The sequence below is a fragment of the Hyperolius riggenbachi genome, chromosome 7 (assembly GCF_040937935.1).
Source record: "Hyperolius riggenbachi isolate aHypRig1 chromosome 7, aHypRig1.pri, whole genome shotgun sequence".
NCBI lineage: Eukaryota > Metazoa > Chordata > Amphibia > Anura > Hyperoliidae > Hyperolius > Hyperolius riggenbachi.
The window spans coordinates 223,732,131-223,752,992 of record NC_090652.1 but is presented as its reverse complement, the minus strand read 5'-3'; the positions used below and the strand labels follow the sequence as shown (position 1 = coordinate 223,752,992).

The 20,862-nt window shown below is 42.4% G+C and overlaps 1 protein-coding gene across 5 annotated transcripts in view; it reads left to right on the top strand.

Moving 5' to 3' along the window:
- The window catches only part of HDAC4 (histone deacetylase 4), a 313,200-nt gene that overhangs the window by 239,288 nt on the left and 53,050 nt on the right, over positions 1 to 20,862 (top strand). For 3 of the 5 annotated variants that reach the window (XM_068245302.1, XM_068245301.1, XM_068245305.1), the window contains 3 exons: positions 8,534 to 8,778; positions 8,854 to 9,004; positions 13,957 to 14,068. In XM_068245302.1, the coding sequence (XP_068101403.1) occupies positions 8,534 to 8,778; positions 8,854 to 9,004; positions 13,957 to 14,068 (508 nt within the window). The remainder of the gene's footprint in view (positions 1 to 8,533; positions 8,779 to 8,853; positions 9,005 to 13,956; positions 14,069 to 20,862) is intronic. The other 2 variants (XM_068245303.1, XM_068245304.1) reach the window with 2 other exon arrangements.

Here is a 20,862-nt window from a genome sequence, read left to right as displayed (position 1 = left end):
CTACTTAGGATTACAGTCTAGTTGCATAAATTGCGTGTTTTTCTATTACTGACTACTGGAGACTTATATATTATGAAGATATGTGATATTCTGCTATATCATATTCGATGTACAGTTGTTGTTCTCAGCTAAACGTATACCATGCTGTATCTTTTCTTTAAAAACATCAATAAAAATTCAACTGTTTAAAAAAAGATTCCTTCCAGTTCTGACAAGATCTTGTCCAACTTGTCCCTCCAGAAGCTAAAAGCCTTAAAGTATACATGAGACAAAAAACCCTGGGGCTTCCTCCAGCCGCTAAAAGTCTTGGTGTCCATCACTACAATTCCGATGTCACCCAGTCTACTGGTGTCCCCTCCGTAGCTTCCAGCAGCCGCTTCGGAGAGGACAGCAGAAGACTGGGTGACATTGAAACTATGGAGATGGACACAGAAACTTCTAGGGGCTGGAGGAAGAATTACAGTTTACCCAAATCATAAACCATGGATTACAAAAGAACTCAAGGAACTTCTAAAGAATAGAAACAAAGCTTTTAAAATACAGGACAAAGAGGCATATTCTTCAGCCAGAGCAAGTCTGAAAAAAGGCATACGAAATGCAAAACTTAAATACAAAGGATTGAGGAAAACTTTGAAAATGACTCAAACCCAAAGAGGATGTGGCAAAGCATTCAACTATTCACAGATTACAAAAAGAATAGCACTCAATATACACTGGACAATAACATCCCCAGCCTAGCAGAGGAACTTAACAACTTCTTTGCTAGATTTGAAAATGACAACAATCGGCCTCCAGTCAACTTTGGGCCCACTACAGACTCACAGGCTTTAATCCTTCTCATACATGAAGTGCAGCAAGCACTCACAAATATCAACACCAGGAAAGCTGCAGGTCCTGATGGTGTGCAAGGACGTGTGCTCCAGGCCTGTGCTGGTCAACTAGCGAAAGTTTTTACACAAATATTCAACCTCTCTCTGTTCTTGGGTGTAGTTCCATCATGCCTTAAATCTACAACCATTGTGCCAGTCCCAAAAAATCCTAGGATAACCTTTCTTAATGATTATCGACCAGTTGCTCTAACCCCTGTCATCGCCAAGTGCTTTGAACGACTGGTAGCCACACACATCAAGGCCTCCATCCCAGCAAATCTAGATCAACACCAGTTTGCTTACCGAACAAATGGATCGACTGAGGATGCCATCTGTGTAGCTCTCCATGCTGCCCTCTCACACCTGAAAAAGCCCAACTCCTATGTTAGGATGCTCTTTGTTGACTACAGCTCAGCATTTAACACCATTGTACCTAGCCAGCTGACCAACAAACTCCATGCACTAGGTCTTGCTCCCTCCATATGTACTTGGTTATTGGACTTCCTTACTAATCGCCCTCAAACTGTCAGACTAGGAAAACAGACATCCTCCACCCTTACCCTGAGCACTGGCGTGCCACAGGGCTGTGTATTAAGCCCTCTCCTCTATACACTTTTCACCCATGACTGCCAGCCTATCCATACCTCAAACATAATTGTTAAGTTTGAAGATGATACGACTGTCATTGGGCTTATATCAGACAACGAGGAAGCTGCATACAGAGAAGAAGTTAGGAACCTGACTGCATGGTGCGACATTAACAACCTGTTATTAAATACAAAGAAGACCAAATAAATTATTCTGGATTTTAGGACCACCAAAAAGACCACTCACCTACCGCTAATGATCAATGCAGATGCTGTGGAGAGAGTTTCCAGCTTCAAATTTTTGGGCGTCACCATCGCAGAGAACCTGTCCTGGGCTGACAATGCTTTAGCTCTAACTGGCAAAGCACAACAACGCCTCTACTTTCTGAGAAAACTAAGGAGCGCTAACCTCCCACAATAGCTGTTGGTTAATTTCTACAGATGCACTATAGAAAACGTTCTGACCAATTGCATGACGGCCTGGTACAACAGCTGCACGAAGGCTACTAGAGAAGCCCTGCAGCGAGTTGTTAAAACAGCAGAAGCCATTATTGGCACTGAACTACCATCACTGGAACTTTTGTATAATAATCGCAGCGTGAGAAGGGCCAAAAACATTATCAAGGACAACACTCACCCTGGAAATGCCTTGTTTGAGCTCCTTCCATTAGGTAAACGTTTTAGATCAATCCGCACACACACGAACACACTGAAAGACAGCTTTTTTCCCATCTGCCATAAACTTGATGAACTCTGAATCCTCTCTGAAATAATTAACACTGTGTACAACTTATTTAAATATCTATAATACCTGGCATATGTGTATAATTTCTTCTCTTTCTTGTTACTATCACTATGTTCCCTATATGCACCGTGGGGTTGTCATGAAAAGTAATTTCGTTGTGTTACACAATGACAATAAAGTGAATTGAATTGAATTGTAAGTAAAGGTGCAGGGCTTTTTTTTGTCTCAAGTATCCTTTAAAGAGAACCTGTACTGAGTAAAAATATTTAAATTAAACACATGAGGTAACTTCAAATGAACATTACATAGTTACCTTGCCATCAGTACCTCTCAGAAGCTCACCATTTTCTTCTGACAATAATCCCTTCCAGTTCTGACAATATTTTGTCAGATCTGAAATATATCAGTTGCTGTCAGTAAAATATCAGTTGCTGTCAGTTATAGCTGAGAGGAAAACTGATGTACCAGGTAATGTCCATCTTTCCCTATGGCTCAAGTGGGTGATGTTACAGTTTAACTGTGTGCTGACCAGAAAGCTGTTATGGGTAATGGCCATTTTCAAAATGGAGGACGGAAAATTCCCTTGATCACAGTGAACAAACAGGACGCAGGACAGGAGAAAGACACTGAGGAGTAGACTACATGGAAGGTAAGTATGACTTGTGTATGCTTATTTTGACTTTTAATTTTCAGTTCAGGTTTTCTTTAAGTGTCCTTTCTCACTATATCAGTTGCTGTCAGTTATAACTGAAATGACAACTGATGTGCAAGGTAATGTCCATGTTTCCCTATGGCCCAAGCGATATTACTGGTTAACGAAGTGCTGACTCGGAAGCTGTGGGGTCATCACCATTTTTAAAATGGAGGATAGATAATTCTATTAATCACAGTGGACAAGCAGGATGTGGGAGAGGAGAAAGAGAAAAAAAATGAGCAGACTATGTAGAAGGTAAGTATGACATGTGAATGTTTATTTTGACTTTTATTTTTCAGTTCAGGTTTGCTTTAAAATTTGAACTCTAGCGTGGAATTTATCTTAGATCAGGGCTTCCCCAACCTTGTCCTCAAGCATCACCAACAGTATGTTTTGCAGATAACCAGAAGCAGGTGAGGTAATTATCTCAGCAGAGTTGATAAACTACCTCCGTGGATTTCCACAATACTGCACTGTTGGTAGTACTTGAGGAAACGGTTTGGGAACTCTTAGGGCCAGTGCACACCAAAAAGCACTAGCGTAATCGGAAACGCTCATTGCTTTATGAAGTGATTTTTCAGGTTGATTTTAGGCATGTGCCTAATGATTATTTTTATCTATACCTAGTAATTTTTGGAGTTTTTCCTGTGTACCATTTTTTTTTTTAGATACCGTACAGCTTCTAGTGTACTGGTTTTGACACAAAAATGCTTGGAAAATGGCTCTGATTTAGTGTTTTTCAGAGCGATATTCCACTTTTCCTATACTTAAAGGGACTCACAGGAGTGCCCGAATTTAAACCCGTGCATGCGCAAACCTGTCACGCCGGCCGCTGTGATGACGCGAAGCAGGCGGTGTGATGACACATTGCGTCATTAACCAGGAAGAGCCGGCCTGGGTGACGCCGGTAACGGGGGCCGGCGGAGGCTGAAGGAGAGAAGCCAGGAGGACGCCGCGGGACCTCGCCGCCTACGGTGAGCTGGAAGAAGCCCCAGGTAAGTGTATTCTTTTAAATTCGGGCACTCCTCTGAGTCCCTTTAACATTGAGGTTGAATCGCCGCAGAAATGCTGCAGGACCCGCATTTGGGAAACAAAATCACATCACTGTTTAGCCAAGCGCTTTTTGAAACGCTAGCTTTTTTTTAAAAGCGCTCAGAAGTTCTCTTGGTGTGCACCAGCACATAGATGTCTTCAGTGGATACATTTTTTTTAATTTTTTTTCGTATTGCGTATGCCTATCTCCTGCATTGCCACCATTTTACGGTGTCACAGATAGATTGCAGGGATGAGCAGAAACTACGCCAGTGCGAATTTACGCATCGTAGTTCGCATCTACGCATCGTAATTCATAGGCGAAGTTTCAAACCTACGCTTACGAATTTACGCGTAGCGATGTACCGCTACGCGTAGCTTACGCCCACTATGCGTAGTTAACATGTGTATTGCGTAGTGAACTACGAATGCGTTACTCGCGTCTAATTTTCCGCATGCGATTGTATGCATACAAATTTACGCATTGGAAAGGGGAATGTACGCATAGAAGGGTTCCCAGTATATGCATTTCTAAAGAAATTAATGCGTACAATTTTCTGCATACGGGCATTAGTATCCGGATACACTACGCTTCGCACTACGCGTAATTGCGTATTTTAACGCGTATTCTACGAAATGCATACAAAGCGAATATTTGTTTTCGAAGCCGTAGTTTGGCGAAGCGTAATTGCGTAAAACTACGCGTATTTCCAGCGAAGTTGGCTGACTACGACCATCCCTGATAGATTGTAACTTTGATAACAGTTTTGTCCATTCAGCGTGCTGCAAGATTTAAGTGGAAAGTGTTGACATGAGGATTTTCTGGCCAAGTGCATACTTTCTATTTTTTTAATAGTTACAGAATGGGTTCTTTTTTCTTCATCTTCATTCATGTGTTAGTTTTCATTCACCAACCACCAAATACATCACCCTCCACAATTCTGAGGGCACTGTGCCTTAGATTGTGGGAAGAATTGCTGTTGGGAGATGGACTGTATTATAATAGTCCATTGCTGAGGGTTCCGTCACTCTTCTGAATGCAGCCTTTGTGTGTTTAACGTCACCACTCGAACCGCTTTCGTAAGCCTCGGGAGATAAACCCAGAGGAAAAGCTCTGAGACCAGGAGCTGGGGGAGCTCCCCCTGGGAACTAAAGAAGCTGGCTTTGTTTTCAGAAGGACTCTGTGTGTCATACTCCCCTTGCTAAGATGCTTGACCCTCCCCCGCCTTCCTGTCAACTTTTTCCTAACAAATTTGCTCTTCCAAATACTTTGTGATGAAGAGTCACAAGTGACGCATCAGCCGCTCAACATAATAGTCTCTGATTGTGCGTCACATCTATGCAGCTGTGCCCTTATGTTGCCTATAATTTTATGAACTTTCTGCCTGGCACGATAGAGCTGCCAGCTTTGATCTCATCCTCCACATGGACAACATACTGAATTGGCTTCATTTTCTCTCGTTAACTCTTCCTACCGCATCTCTGAAACATTTGTACTGGCATCTCATGGATGAGAGGCACGCTGCATGAATTGGCCTGGTATACCAATTCATATTGTTTAATATGGTGCTGCTTGCTTGGCTTTAGTGAACAATCTAAAATACGTGGTGGTAACTGCTTATGTAGCTTTACAGTCTTTGTACAGATTATATTTACAATTGAAGATTAACAGAAGCTACATCTTTACTGTACTTATTGTGCACAAGCACTAGGTAGATAGCTGTTGCTCTTGTTAGTCCTAAACAGTTTACTTTAGAAAGTTTGAATGATTTTGCTTCGTTTTGTTTGCTAGGCATGTTCAGGCATCTTGCTTTCACTAAGGCTTCTTGTTTGTCACTGGAGTTTAAGGATATAGCCTAAACCATGATTCACAGCCACAGACCTTTGTTCCGCCACCGCCAAGCTTTTTAGTTGGCACCTTGAATACAGGCAGGTGGCATTCTCCTGGCATCTGCAGAACCCAGATTATCCATCAGACTTCCAGATGGTGAAGCATGATTCATCACAGCAGGGAGAATGCTCCCACTGCTCCAGAGTCCATTGGAGGTGGTGGTATGTTTTTGCATAGTTCCAGCCTGTGCTTGGCTTTAGTCTTCAGGAACCCATTGTACAGGCTTGTCTGACCTACCTCTTTATAGTTGATCTGTAGTTGCTTTTATTCATCTCCACTTGCAGAGCTGATTGACAAAGGCAGGCCTAGCTGGCAAACTGATTTGTCAGTATGGTGGCATCCTTTGACAATGAAGTGCTAACAGACAGGGCCGGCCTTAGGTTTCACAGCGCCCTGAGCGAAACCTGATTTTTGTGCCCCCCCTTCATCCTCTTTGCGTATACACACACACACACGCACACACACACACACACACACACACTTCCTTTTCTCCTGAGATATCTCCTAGGACAGTGTCTCCCAATCTTTGATGTTGTTGCACATCACACCAAATGCTCAGATCTCTGTGACACGTCACATATGAATAATAGAAAAAAAAATACTATTAATAACCACAAATGGATGGAAAGAGTGCATTATCTTAAATATACTTAAAAATGAAGGCTAGAACCTTTATGGAATATTAATGAAAACAATCAGTGGGACAGTTAGGTGCCCCCCCCCCCCCCTCACCATTTAGAATGACAAAGAAAGACAATTTGCACCACACGTTATAGCCACAGTGCCCCCCCCCCCCCCCCAAAAAAAAAAAATAACCGCTTTCAGACTCCGTATAGGTAGGTAGCCAGGTATAGGTGCCATAGTATAGGATCTCATGTGTAGGTGCCCTCAATATAGGTTGCTAAGCGTAGGTGCCCCCAGTATAGGAAGTCAGTTGAGGGTCTCCATCCCCTCCCATAGGTAGCCAGGCGTAGGTGCCTCCAGTATAGATAGCCATGTGTTGGTGCCCTCAGTAAAGGTAGCCAGCTATAGGTGCCCCCAGTATAAGAAATCAGGTTTAGGTGCCCTCAGTATAGGTAACCAGCTATAGGCGCCCCCTTGGAAGCCGGGCACCCTGAGCGACCGCTCCGGTCGCTCATATCAAAGGCCGGCTATGCTAACAGACACTTCTAATTCTTCAGTATGACCCATGTGTCTGTGCCGTTGTCATGTGTCCTTTGTAGCTGTATTTTATAGAAATGCAACTATAGAAGAATGGGCATTTAAAGATGCATTCTTAAAAGTATTTACTTATCAAAAAACTAAAAATGCGAAGTCGAGGCTCCATTCTGTCTGCAGTGGCAATATCGGGATGGCCAACATCTTGTGGTTCCCTGACACTGCTCCCCTTTCCTTCTGTTTACCTTCAATCAGCTGCTTACGAGTGACTGTGATAGTGATGGCTTACTCTTGACATCGTCTTTATCCCCACCAGGCTAGGGTTTGGCTGTTGGGTTTGTATGTAGGAAGAGGAAGCTGCATCTATTTACACAGTGGCCCTGTGGCACACTGAGAGCTTACAGCCAAAACATTTGGCTTTTAAGTTTGCAATATGATTTTTAATGCACATTTTTTTTTTTTTACCGTATCTGTTCATCTTACTGGTCTGTTTACACCAAATCCGGTGCACAACACAGTGAATTAGATTTAATTTTCTCTCGTTAACTCTTTCTACCCAGTTGGAATGCACAGTGCACACCAGTTTATGACAACGGAATTGTGTGAAAATGCATACAGCTGTTTGTTGGACGCAACACACGGCAACACATTATATTGCGAGGCATAATTTAATATAATATATTGGTTAATGGCGATGTGCATCCGGTTTGCATTTCACTACACCAGACTGTGTGTAAACTGGCCCTTAGTGGGAAGAAATTCAGTTTTACACATGACCATTATAACATTTTCTGAGCATTTTAAACTTTAATGAACCCAGCACAGTATCTGATCTGTATCTCATGTACAGTACATCTCTTGGCAGGGTGCATACGTATCTTTAATGGGATATACATCTGATAAACACCTAGGATTTGCATGCTTATGTTCTCCCTGACTAATTTTATTTCTTCTGTGTCACATCACAGTGGTGGTTTTTTTATGTACATGTATGTAAGTGACAAAGCAAGCTTTTCAGAGTCACAGTTTTTTTGTGAAATGCAAAACGTATCTGTTTTTAGCCTCTAAGCTGGCCATACACTTGTAGATTGCAACCCATTGTGGCAAAATGATCGATTCACTCTATGAAAGGTATCGATTCAGGGAGGAATCGAATCCTACCACACAGTGCATGCACATTGATTTCCTACTGGAATCTATTGAAAATCAAACTGCAGAGCTGCCCTGATCAATGCGTTAAACGCTATGGGCCGTCGATCTACCATCGCTCCTGCTCTACCCCCAATTGACCAGGATTTTCTGTCCTGTCCAATTGATATGTTTGATTTTTTTGCCAAATTCAACTGGAGGTTGATTTTGAGCTAACACTTTGGGGGAATCTATTGCCTGCAGATCAATCATATCTGCAGGGAATCAACCGGGTAAATCAGTAAGTGTATGGGCACCTTTAGTTGTACAAATATTTTCCAGGTATTTTCTAACAAAGAACAGGAGCATTGGACTCTTTTATTGTGAGACTCCACTCCTATTACATTATTCTATTATCTTCTTTTGTAGTTGATGTTACTACAGCACTGCCACTTCAGGTGGCCTCCGGCACCCTTCCTATGGACCTTCGGCTGGATCCCCAGTATACTCTCTCGGGAAATGACACTAGTGGGAGGGAGCAGCAGCTGCAGCAAGAACTAATAGCACTAAAGCAGAAACAGCAAATACAGCGGCAACTACTTATAGCAGAGTTTCAGAGACAACACGAACAGCTGTCAAGACAACATGAAGCCCAACTACATGACCATGTAAAGGTGACAAGCTTGTCTTTCATGTGTTGCATAGTTTTTGTCAGGATTGTAGTTTTACTGTATTTGTCTTGCTTGTAGCAACAGCAGGAACTCCTGGCCATGAAACACCAACAGGAGTTACTGGAGCACCAGAGAAAGCTGGAACAGCATCGACAGGAGCAGGAGATGGAGAAGCAGCAACGGGAACAAAAACTTTTACAACTGAAGAATAAGGAAAAGGGAAAAGAAAGTAAGTGGACTGTCAATTGAAGAGATTTCTCTAGCATACATTGGTTCTATTGATTATTAGTTAAGCTTGTATATATGATGCTGTGTGGGGGTTCTTCTGGGCTAGTTCACAATTGATAATCTCTTGACCTCCTTTTTTCGATATAGCCTGTGCCTGATTACCTGGTTCTGGGAACGCTTGGTGGGAGGATCGGCCATTATTCATATCTGACACAGGCTAAGTCATGGTGATGGTAGGTCTGTTCCAGCTGTATCATGGTGGCCACTAATGAACCAATCTTTTTATTCCAATCTTATCATTTATTTGTAATACAAGGAAACTGTTTAAATTATCCATTCAAAGTATGCACTCCATTTACCCTTATTCTACATAGATTTGGTAAAATTGGATGAAAAAGATTGGATCATTAATGGCTGCCTTTAGAGAGAGAATAGTGCAGGGCTGTGGAGTCAGAGGCGGAGCAATTTTGGGTAACTGGAGTCAATGGTTTAAATAAACTGAGGAGTGTGAGTTGGATGATTTTTGTACCAACTCCACAGCCCTGGTAAGAATTAGACCAAGGAGTCAGAAGCAGAGCAATTTTGAGTACCTGAAGTCCGAGTCGGTGGTCTCATAAATTTAGGAGTTGGAGTCGGATGATTTTTGTACTGGCTAAATAGACCTGGTATGGTGTCAGTTTCCTGGCTCTGCAATATATCCAGCAGAAGTGCCATGGCCCAAACCTCTAACACAATTGGCATCAAATTCAAAACAGACTATGGCATCAGCTGGGGTTAGATGAAGTACTTTATCTTCATACCAAGAAAGTTCAAGTAGCACCCTTTTTGGCCTTTTTTTTGAAGTTCATATTTCCTCCTACTAGAGGGGTCCTTTCATGCACTTGAGAAAGGTGTATTTCATCAAAATGTTTGCTCTTAGAAAAACTGACCTGAGAGGGATATGGAGGCTGCCATATAGATTTCCTTGCAAACAATGCACAGTGTCTGGCTATCCTGCTGATCCTTTACCTCTAAGGGCTCTTTCACATCAGAGCTTGCGTTGGAGAACGCTCAAAGCATACGTTTTGTTGTATGCCTTTTACTGCGTTTTGATATGCGTTGCACTGCAGTGAGTGTGCGTTTTTAATCCGTTTTCAATGCGTTACTGCACATAGAAAAACGCAGGTAATTTTTTTTTCTTTTAGTTGTCAACTTTCTACATTGTTCCTCTGTTGCATTCTGGGACTGATTGCCTGCGTTAACGGATTAAAAACGCGCATAGTGTGCGTTTTACATTGACTAACATTGTAACGCATAAAGCTAGCGTTGGCCAAAAAACTGCGCCTGGGTGCAGTGGAACGCAACGCACAAAAAGGCTGCGTTATATGTGAAAGCTAAAATGAAAGTCTATGGACTTTCATTTCACCTTGGGTAACGCAAACTTTATCCTTTGCGTTGAAACGCAGAAAATCTGCCCTAATGTGAAAGAGCCCTTATACTTTTAGCCATAGATCCTGAACAAACATGCAGATCAGTTGTTTGACTGCATTTGCCACATGCTTGCTTCAGGTGTGGGATTCAGATGCTGCTGATGCATGAAAAATTAGAATGATGTCAGGCAATTGGCATTGTTTAAAATAAATAAATATGGCAGCATCCATATCCCTCTGAAGTCAGTTGTCATTGAATTTAATTCTAGATACTGTAACCAGTTCATATTTTCAACCAAAAGGCCAGATGTCTTTAAAGAGGAGCTGTCAGCCATTCTATCTCAGGGAAAAAAAAACCAAATATATAAGTAGATAAATACTTGCTCTACTTACATAACATATGTATTGCACTGTCCACGTTATGATTCATGTGAATTTTATAAAGGAAAAGTAGAGAAATCTATTCTAGACAGTTTCCATATTTACTGTGGCTATTTTGAAGCCAGTCATGATGTAATATTCGCCCTTAGGGAACGCGAAGAATCATTCGCGTTCCCAGCCTGTCGGGTCCTGACGGCGAAACCGGAAGTGGTCGCCGGCGGGTCCGGGAGGATCGGAGCAAGGCTGCGAGGGCACTGGACAGCTGCAGGGGGCTGAGGGAAGCCCCAGGTGAGTAAAACTCATTTTTTTTTATTTGGCTTAAATGCCTCTTTAAAGGGGCACTATGGCGAAAAAAATTAAATTTAAAATATGTGCAAACATAGACAAATAAGAAGTACTTTTTTTCCAGAGTAAAATTAGCCATAAATTACTTTTCTCTTATATTGCTGTCACTTTCAGTAGGTAGTAGAAATCTGCCAGAAGTGACAGGTTTGGGACTAGTCCATCTCTTCCTAGGGGATTCTCATGGATTTATTTATTTTCAAAAGCACTTAGTGAATGGCAGTTACTCTGTCCAACTGCCCAAAAACTGTGTAGCGAGCAGGGAAGCTGGCCAGCATCATTGTGTAAATCCTTTTTAGGGAATATCTTTGTAAAGAATAAAAGCCTTGCTGAGAATCCCCTATGAAGAGATGGAGTAGTCCAAAACCTGTCACTTCTGTCAGATTTCTACTACCTACTGTAAGTGGCAGCAAGAAAGGAAAGGAGAAACGTAATTTATGGCTCATTTTACTCTGAAAAAAAGTACTTCTTATTTGTCTATATTTTCACATATATTACATTTTACAGTTTTTCGCCATAGTGCCCCTTTAAAGGTCTCATTCACACTGGGGTGCTTTCAGTCCACATTTTGCGCTGCAAAGCACTGCAGCACATGCAATCCTATATGATTACTCACAGTGCTGTATGCAAACGTTTTCAGGCCATTGGGTTGCAATTTTCATTCACTGGAATAAGAAACGCAATCTTGGTAAAATCACTGAACATCTTATTGCGGTTTCTAAGTGTGAACGGGGCCAAACTCGTCACAAGCAACTATACCAAGTTTTGAGGTTTAAATTAAAAACTCACATGTGAAGGAACTTAAATGATTATTTTAATAAAGAGGACAAGGTAATGTCTAAGACTTAGTTTTACAGTATTATGGAATACTTGTAACAAATAGGTTTGTACTTCTCGGACAGCACACCTGTCTTGCTTCGCTGGCTGTGCCAGGTCTAGTCCGTGTGTCTAGCACAGACGTGATAAAGTCCACAAGAAAAAATGACCAGCACTGGCCGTTTCTTAAAAAGCGGGTTGTTTATTCACAAAAATTGTGAACAAAACATCGCCATGACATCCAGAAACTTCCAGAATGTAACTATAGCTCAATAGTATTAGTAGCTCTTTGCTGCATGCAAGTGGATGAAGACCTCCTTAGACAAAGGTTACGCCTTCATTGCAGCCCAATCTGCTCACAACGGACAGTCCCTGTTTTCGAACGGATCAACCGTTCTTTGTCAAGTGATAGCATGCAGCAAAGAGCTACTAATTCTATTGAGCTATAGTTACATTCTGGACGTTTCTGGATGTCATGGCAATGTTTTGTACACAATTTTTGTGAATAAACAACCTGCTTTTTAAGAAACAGTCAGTGCTGGTCATTTTTTCTTGTGGACTGTAACAAATAAATATATGTGCATCAGAGGCACTTGAGATTTGTTTCCAACAAAAGGGGGTACCGTATATACTTGCATATAAGCCGACCCGTGCTTAAGCTGAGGTACCCTCTTTTCCTTAAAGGGGAACTTCAGCCTAAACAAACATACTGTCATTAAGTTACATTAGTTAAGTTCATTAGAATAGATGGGTAATATAATTTTTTACCCACCCTGTTTTAAAAGAACAGGCAAATGTTTGTGATTCATGGGGGCTGCCATCTTTGTGATGGGGGCAGCCATCTTTTTGGTTGAAAGGAGGTGACAGGGAGCAGGAGACACAGTTCCAACTATCCTGTGTCCTGATTACCCCTCCCAGCTGCACACGCTAGGCTTCAAATGTCAAATTCAAAATGTCAAAAAAATAAAATTGCACCAAAAAAGCAGAACGAGAACAACAACATCAGAAATCCCATCTTGCTTTGCACAGCACCAGGGGAAAAATGCCCGGGCAGTTTTCTGCTGTGCAGCTAAAAATGAGGCTTGTATAAGAGAAACAAAGTTCTGATGCTGTGAAACTGTTAAAGAAACATCAGGCCTTTTCAGTGCTGCTGAGTCGATTTTTAGTCTGGAGGTTGACTTTAAGAAAACAGGAAAAAGTGATTGACTTGCGTATAAGCCCCCTCCCCAGTATAGCCCTCTGTACAGAAGCCAGATGTGCCCCCAGTACAAGTCCGCTCCCATCCTTATAGCCATATGTGCCCCAAGGATGATACAGCTGTGTCTCAAGATGCCACAAAGGAAGAATTCTGGATCATTGCACTACTGAAAGGTTACTGGCATGCTCCACTTCACAAGCCAGGGGACACAGGTAGTCTTGAGCAGCACCCTCTGCACACCATGTTGCAGGGGATGGGGAGAACGAAAAAAGCATGGAGATCCTGATTGCAAGAGCAGGATTACTAGTGCATGATCCTTATGCTCCAATGCCAGTAACAAAACCTGCTCCACCATCTGTTCTGCTCCGCTGACTCGCATATAAACCGAGGGAGTAACTCTACAGCACATTTTTTGTGCTGAAAAATTAGGCTTATATGCGAGTATATACAGTATTTCAAACATTTTTTTTTCATAGAGGGGTTCATTCTGTAATAATGTTAAGAATCACTGACTAGACAGGTGAGAGAAGTTATAAAATTTGCATATAGAAGTGCTAATGGAAGAGTCCTGACTCCTTCCATTTACTTTAAAACAAATTTATTTGACATCAACTTATCAAAAGGTTGGTACATAAGCAAATTAACGATTCTCAAGAGAGATTTAAGTAAACAATTCTGCCCAGATTAAGACGAGCCTGTGTATTAATCTTTAGTATAATAAAGGTCAAGTAGCACTTCTAGTGATGATGAATCTAGTGTGGTTTTCCACCTGTGTGTTTGAAATTTCTCCTGGGATTTTCTTTGCAGGTGCCGTAGCTAGTACGGAAGTTAAAATGAAGTTACAAGAGTTTGTTCTGAACAAGAAAGCCCTTGCTCGCCGGAACTTAAATCATTGTATTTCTAGTGACCCTCGTTTCTGGTGAGTGTTGTTTATTGCTTTGTATCTATAGAGCTTTGTATATTATAATGCTGAATATATTTACAATCATTGCTAGTAATATGATTTTGTTTTGGAACACATGGGACTTCTGATTAAAATCTGTTTTGTTAAAGGTGCCATCATTAGGAGGGCGGGAATGTGTACCAAAATACAGCAATATATCGTTCTATGAAGTATTGCTAATGCTGAAACCAGGATAATGTTACAATGGGTATCCTAAATATTTTTTATGTTCTAAGGTGATTTATTACACGTACTATTTAGTCAGGAAACACATCTCAGCTGCTGAGTCTCTCTGTTGCACATGGATTAGTCTCTATCCCTGTCACTGTTCCAGAAAGTGATGAGCTGATTTGTTTTTTTCCCCTTCTTTCTTCACTCCTGTTTATAACAGATTACATAGATCTGTAAAATAAAGGTTCAAATTACAATCTTGTAGTTGACAAGTAGGGATGAGTAAAATCATTCCTGCCATGCTAGCGAGATTGTGGCCATTGGCCAAACCGATAACTGTTCTGTAAAATTTTGGAGAATCAGTTCTGCTCACCTTCATTGGCGTAAATGTCGCTGAGCTGCCGACTTCTGCAGTTAATAGCAATGCCACCATACATGCTATCATCACAAAATGTGCTAAGTATGTAAGGAAATGGTGGAAATAAGTAAAAAAGAAAATCAAAAAGACCTTGTAGTTTTCAAAAAAATGGATTTGAAAGTTCTGGATATATATATATATATATATATATATATATATATATATATATATATATATATATACTGATCATCTATCCTTACCCATCAGTATTACAGCTGTACGTAGAACCCTGGCAAAAACCGTGAACTGACTAACAGGAAAGCCTGGGCCAAATGTTTGTGTTTTTGCCAGAGATCACTGTACAAACAGGTAGTTTTCGTAATCATCTGCCTCTATTGGAATAATTGTTAGGCTGTAGCCACACTGTGAGTGCTTTCTGAGCACTTTTTGACTATCAGCGCTCTCTGAGAGCTTTTTAAAAAATGCTCCCATTTACTTGCATTAAAATCACAATAAAGTAAAAAAAAGCGCACAGAAAGCGTTCACAGTGTGTGGCTACCGCCTTACAGCTCAAATAATGCAGATCACACGTTCCAAATCCACTGGCCAGGTGGTTTTTGCAGATATATAAACCAAACTACAGAGGCCGTGAGATTAGCACGACAGACAGGCAACAAGCATTTGTAACCTAATAAAAATGCACTCTCCATAGTCCCTGTTATATTGTCTGAAAAACCTAAACATTTGTTAGTACTGTATTCTTGCAGTCATGTATGTTCATGCAGGTATCTATATTCTATGATGCATACTCTTCATTATTATGCTTACTGCTTTTGTTATCTCCCTTCCCACTCTTCTCATCCCACCCAGACACAATCTGGCTGATGGAAAACAATAGTCGCTCTTTGTTCTACTAATGACTTGTAATGATGTGAAGGCATGCTGCTGTACATCAGACTTATGCTTCCTCATGTGACTTCCTCTGTTGCTTAGGTTCATGGAGGACATCAAAGCTTTGGCACACTTTTTTATTTGTATTATTCTTTTTGTCTCTAGTGTGTCCTGTCTCTGGAGCTGTCAATCAATCCTTTGAAAATATCAAATTCTCCAGTAACTAGCAAGTGTGCTAGTAAAACAGATGGCCTAAACCGTGCCTATTTATTTTGACACGTTTAAACGGACACACTTTTTGAAAAAACTATCTAGTGAACGTCAGATAGATTTTCATTAGCATTTGCAGGGTTCTCACTACCTCATGTATTGTTTCATGCACATTTTGCTTTTTGCAGCCATTCGACAACCGCGTTTGGCACGGTAAAATCACTACACTCTCACAGTTCCCGACGATCGCGATCATAGCTTTTATAATTACTGTATCGCGATCGCTCCAGAATCGTGAGAAAATGCTGTGGGCAACACATTTTCTGATTGCGTTAATCAAGAAACGCCCGCGATCGGCGGCAATCGCGGCAGTGAGATCACTGCCATATGGTTACAATTGCGCCAGCACTTTAAAAAACGCTAGCACTTCAGCGATTAGCGTCTGTCACCTGCTAATTGCCTTAGTGTGAATGCGCCATAAAGGGTTAACCCTCTGTTTAATATATGGAGAGCTGCCTCTGCAGATCTCTTCTGCAGTCTATTCACAGTTGCTGATAAGAACTAATTAGACAAGTTTACCTGCCCAAACAAAAACGGAACACAGCGAAGTGAATTTCTTTAGCAACTGTATGTGGATTAACCACTTCGCGTCCCTGGGTTATTCCTCCTTAAAAACCAGAGCAATTTTCTGCATTTCACACTCCTCACGTTTATTAGCCAATAACTTTATCAATACTTATCACACATAAATGATCTATACCTTGTTTTTTTTTTTGCCACCAATTAAGCTTTCTTTGGGTGATACTTTTTGCTAAGAATTATTTTACTTTATAAGCATTTTAAAGGGAGTAACGGGAGAAAAATGTAAAAAAAAGTTATTATTTCTCAGTTTTAAGCTATTATAGTTTTAACATAATAAGAGCTACTGTAGATTTAACCCATACATTTAATATGCCCGTTTGTCCTGGTTATTACAACATTTAAATTATAATCCTAGTACAATGTATGGCGACAATATATGATTTGAAAAGAAAGGTGTTTTTTTTCCATTTTGTATCCCTGGCTTTACCTGCAATTATGTGGCTCTTTTGTATCCCCCCACCACCCCTAGTTAGCCAGATGTGTTCCTGTATATCCCCCCCCCCCCCATAGTTGGCTAGATGTACCCCTCCCGAGCCCCAGGTAGCCAGATGTGCCTCTGTATACCCCCACCTGAGTTAGCCTGATGTAGCCATTTATCCCCTCCCCCCCCCCCCCCCCATAGTTGGCCAGGTGTGGTTTTTAATTCCCCCCCCCCCCCTCCCAGATAGCCTGGTGTATGCCCCTGTATCCCTCCCCCAATGGATTGCTGTATTCCCCATGGAGCTGTGTGCCCCCACCACGGGGATAACCAGGTGTGTGGCCCTTTAAAATAAAACCCACGTGCCAGGTGTCTCCCGAGTCCTCCCCCCCTCCCGCAGAGATAGGCGCAGGGAAGCGTTAGAAGTCACAAGCTCTCACCTGATCTTGTTCCAGCGCCGATCTCGATCCTCTCCCTGTAGTCCCGCTGTCAGCCTTACTATGCTGCCCGGATCTGGTCCCGGCTTGATGACGTCATCAAGCCGGGACCCGATTCATTCAGCATAGTGAGGCTGACAGCGGGACTACAGGGAGAGGATTGCGATCGGCGCTGGAACAAGGTCAGGTAAAGATTGTTACATTTTAATCCTGCCCTGCCCTGCCCAGCCCAATCGCAGCATGGGGGAGGGAGGGGGGTAATTACAGGGGATCGGGCAGGTGGTGGGGAGATCGAATCCCATGGCAGGGATGCTGGTATAGAGTAGTTAGGGGGAGGGGGGTTAATGAGCCCAGGAGCGTGCTAGCATGTGTGCTTATTAAATCAAAGTGACTTATATTCACGTCAGGTGGCTTTCAGGAGCCACTTGCTATGACGTGAATATACTGTAGTTAGGATCTAAACTGGTTAAAGACTGTGCTGTGCAAGAGTTTGGGTCTGCTTTAATATGCTTATTTTTACTTTTATTTCTTTGCCTTTCGCATGAAGTACTAAACACTGATCCAGCTCAGGAAGCCAATTTGGATTGGCAGTATTCTACAATTCAAAACGACAAACTTTTGCATAGCTATATTAGCGTGCGAAGTTAAAAGTGCAGAGAGTTTAGTAACTGTGGTTCCCTGTTGATCATTGATGCTAATACATTTGTGTAGTGCTGACACGTTCTCCTGTATACTTTGCAGAGAACATGACACTAATTTATAGCCCTTTCTATTCCTCAAAGGGCCTCACAATTTATGTCCCTAAAAATGTCCAGGACCCAATTGACTTACCAGTAAGTGTTTTCGAAGCAAGAACACTCAATTAGTGAAAACACTGGAAAAACATTGAAAAGCCATGTAGATAGTGTCCTAGGTTGGCCTTGAATCCAGGACTGTGGTTCTGCAAATGAAAAGTGCTGTCTACTTAGCCCTACACACTCTGAAAAAGAGCCAATGAAAGTCTTTGGCAGTAGAATGGGCAAGGCCGATTTTTCCATATTACTTTTGCAGACTATGGCCCCATGCAATTCACTTTTTCTCCTATGTTTTTTCCTTGGAGATAATGTTTCCTATTCTGTTTAAAATAATTTTTCAGCACTTTGTAATTGAAAAAGTACCTAAAAGTATCTGAAAAAGTACTGTCAACATTAATATAGTATTTTCTTGATTGCTGGTGGCTTAAAAGGCATTTTACTGACAAGGTGTTAAAATATCACCTAGGAGAAATTTAACCACTTTCCCCTCCACTACAGTATATCTACGTCAGCTGTGGCACCCTCCAAGCCACAGCGACGTAGATATACTGACCTGCTTGCAGCGCTGTTGTGCAGGGACAGGTGCGCTTCAGAGCGCACCCCCCGGCACTGTCAGCTGCCTTACTAATTGGCAAAAGGGAACATGTTCCCTTGTAGCCAATTAGTGACCCCCCCCCCCCCCGCGGATGAATGATCACCGCTGTAGCAAACAGCATGATCATTCATCTTTCCCCCTCCGTGGCCAGATCATAAAAAAAAACGCCCCTGCAAGATAAATATCTTACCTGAACTGGTTCCTGCGATTATCCTGCAGCTCCAGCCTCCATTCTCTGCGGTGCACTCAGCCCTGTGACGCTGAATATCCGTGTCCCGGCTTGATGACGCCATCAAGCCGGGACCCGGATATTCAGCGTCACAGGGCTGAGTGAAGAGTGGAGAATGGAGGCTGGAACTGCAGGATGATCGCAGGAACCAGGTAAGGTGAGATATTCATCTTGCAGGGGCATTTTTTTTACGATCTGGGGGGGGGGGGGCATAGTGATAAGGGGGGGAGGCACATCAGGCTGCCCAGAACAGAGGGTGGGGGTTTCAAATCTGAAGGGGGGGGTTGAAATTATTATTGGGGCCCGTCAGGGTAATGGGGTGGGGGATTTTATAATGGGGGGCACATCTGTTGGTTCTGAGGGACATAACTTAATGCTAGGGGCATATATGCAATAATGGGGTGGGGGCGCTAATCCTGGGGGCACATCTGGCTATAATGGGGAACACTGATCCTGGGGACACATCTGGCTATAATGAGGGGTGCTTATTTGGGATACGCAGCTGTATAAATATATGTGGGGGTCGCAAATGCGGGGGCATATCTGGCTTTTTGCAGCCATTCGACAACCGCGTTTGGCACGGTAAAATCACTACACTCTCACAGTTCCCGACGATCGCCATCATAGCTTTTATAATTACTGTATCGCGATCGCTCCAGAATCGTGAGAAAATGCTGTGGGCAACACATTTTCTGATTGCGTTAATCAAGAAACGCCCGCGATCGGCGGCAATCGCGGCAGTGAGATCACTGCCATATGGTTACAATTGCGCCAGCACTTTAAAAAACGCTAGCACTTCAGCGATTAGCGTCTGTCACCTGCTAATTGCCTTAGTGTGAATGCGCCATAAAGGGTTAACCCTCTGTTTAATATATGGAGAGCTGCCTCTGCAGATCTCTTCTGCAGTCTATTCACAGTTGCTGATAAGAACTAATTAGACAAGTTTACCTGCCCAAACAAAAACGGAACACAGCGAAGTGAATTTCTTTAGCAACTGTATGTGGATTAACCACTTCGCGTCCCTGGGTTATTCCTCCTTAAAAACCAGAGCAATTTTCTGCATTTCACACTCCTCACGTTTATTAGCCAATAACTTTATCAATACTTATCACACATAAATGATCTATACCTTGTTTTTTTTTTGCCACCAATTAAGCTTTCTTTGGGTGATACTTTTTGCTAAGAATTATTTTACTTTATAAGCATTTTAAAGGGAATAACGGGAGAAAAATGTAAAAAAAGTTATTATTTCTCAGTTTTAAGCTATTATAGTTTTAACATAATAAGAGCTACTGTAGATTTAACCCATACATTTAATATGCCCGTTTGTCCTGGTTATTACAACATTTAAATTATAATCCTAGTACAATGTATGGCGACAATATATGATTTGAAAAGAAAGGTGTTTTTTTTCCATTTTGTATCCCTGGCTTTACCTGCAATTATGTGGCTCTTTTGTATCCCCCCACCACCCCTAGTTAGCCAGATGTGTTCCTGTATATCCCCCCCCCCCCCCATAGTTGGCTAGATGTACCCCTCCCGAGCCCCAGGTAGCCAGATGTGCCTCTGTATACCCCCACCTGAGTTAGCCTGATGTAGCCATTTATCCCCTCCCCCCCCCCCCCCCCATAGTTGGCCAGGTGTGGTTTTTAATTCCCCCCCCCCCCCAGATAGCCTGGTGTATGCCCCTGTATCCCTCCCCCAATGGATTGCTGTATTCCCCATGGAGCTGTGTGCCCCCACCACGGGGATAACCAGGTGTGTGGCCCTTTAAAATAAAACCCACGTGCCAGGTGTCTCCCGAGTCCTCCCCCCCTCCCGCAGAGATAGGCGCAGGGAAGCGTTAGAAGTCACAAGCTCTCACCTGATCTTGTTCCAGCGCCGATCTCGATCCTCTCCCTGTAGTCCCGCTGTCAGCCTTACTATGCTGCCCGGATCTGGTCCCGGCTTGATGACGTCATCAAGCCGGGAACCGATTCATTCAGCATAGTGAGGCTGACAGCGGGACTACAGGGAGAGGATCGC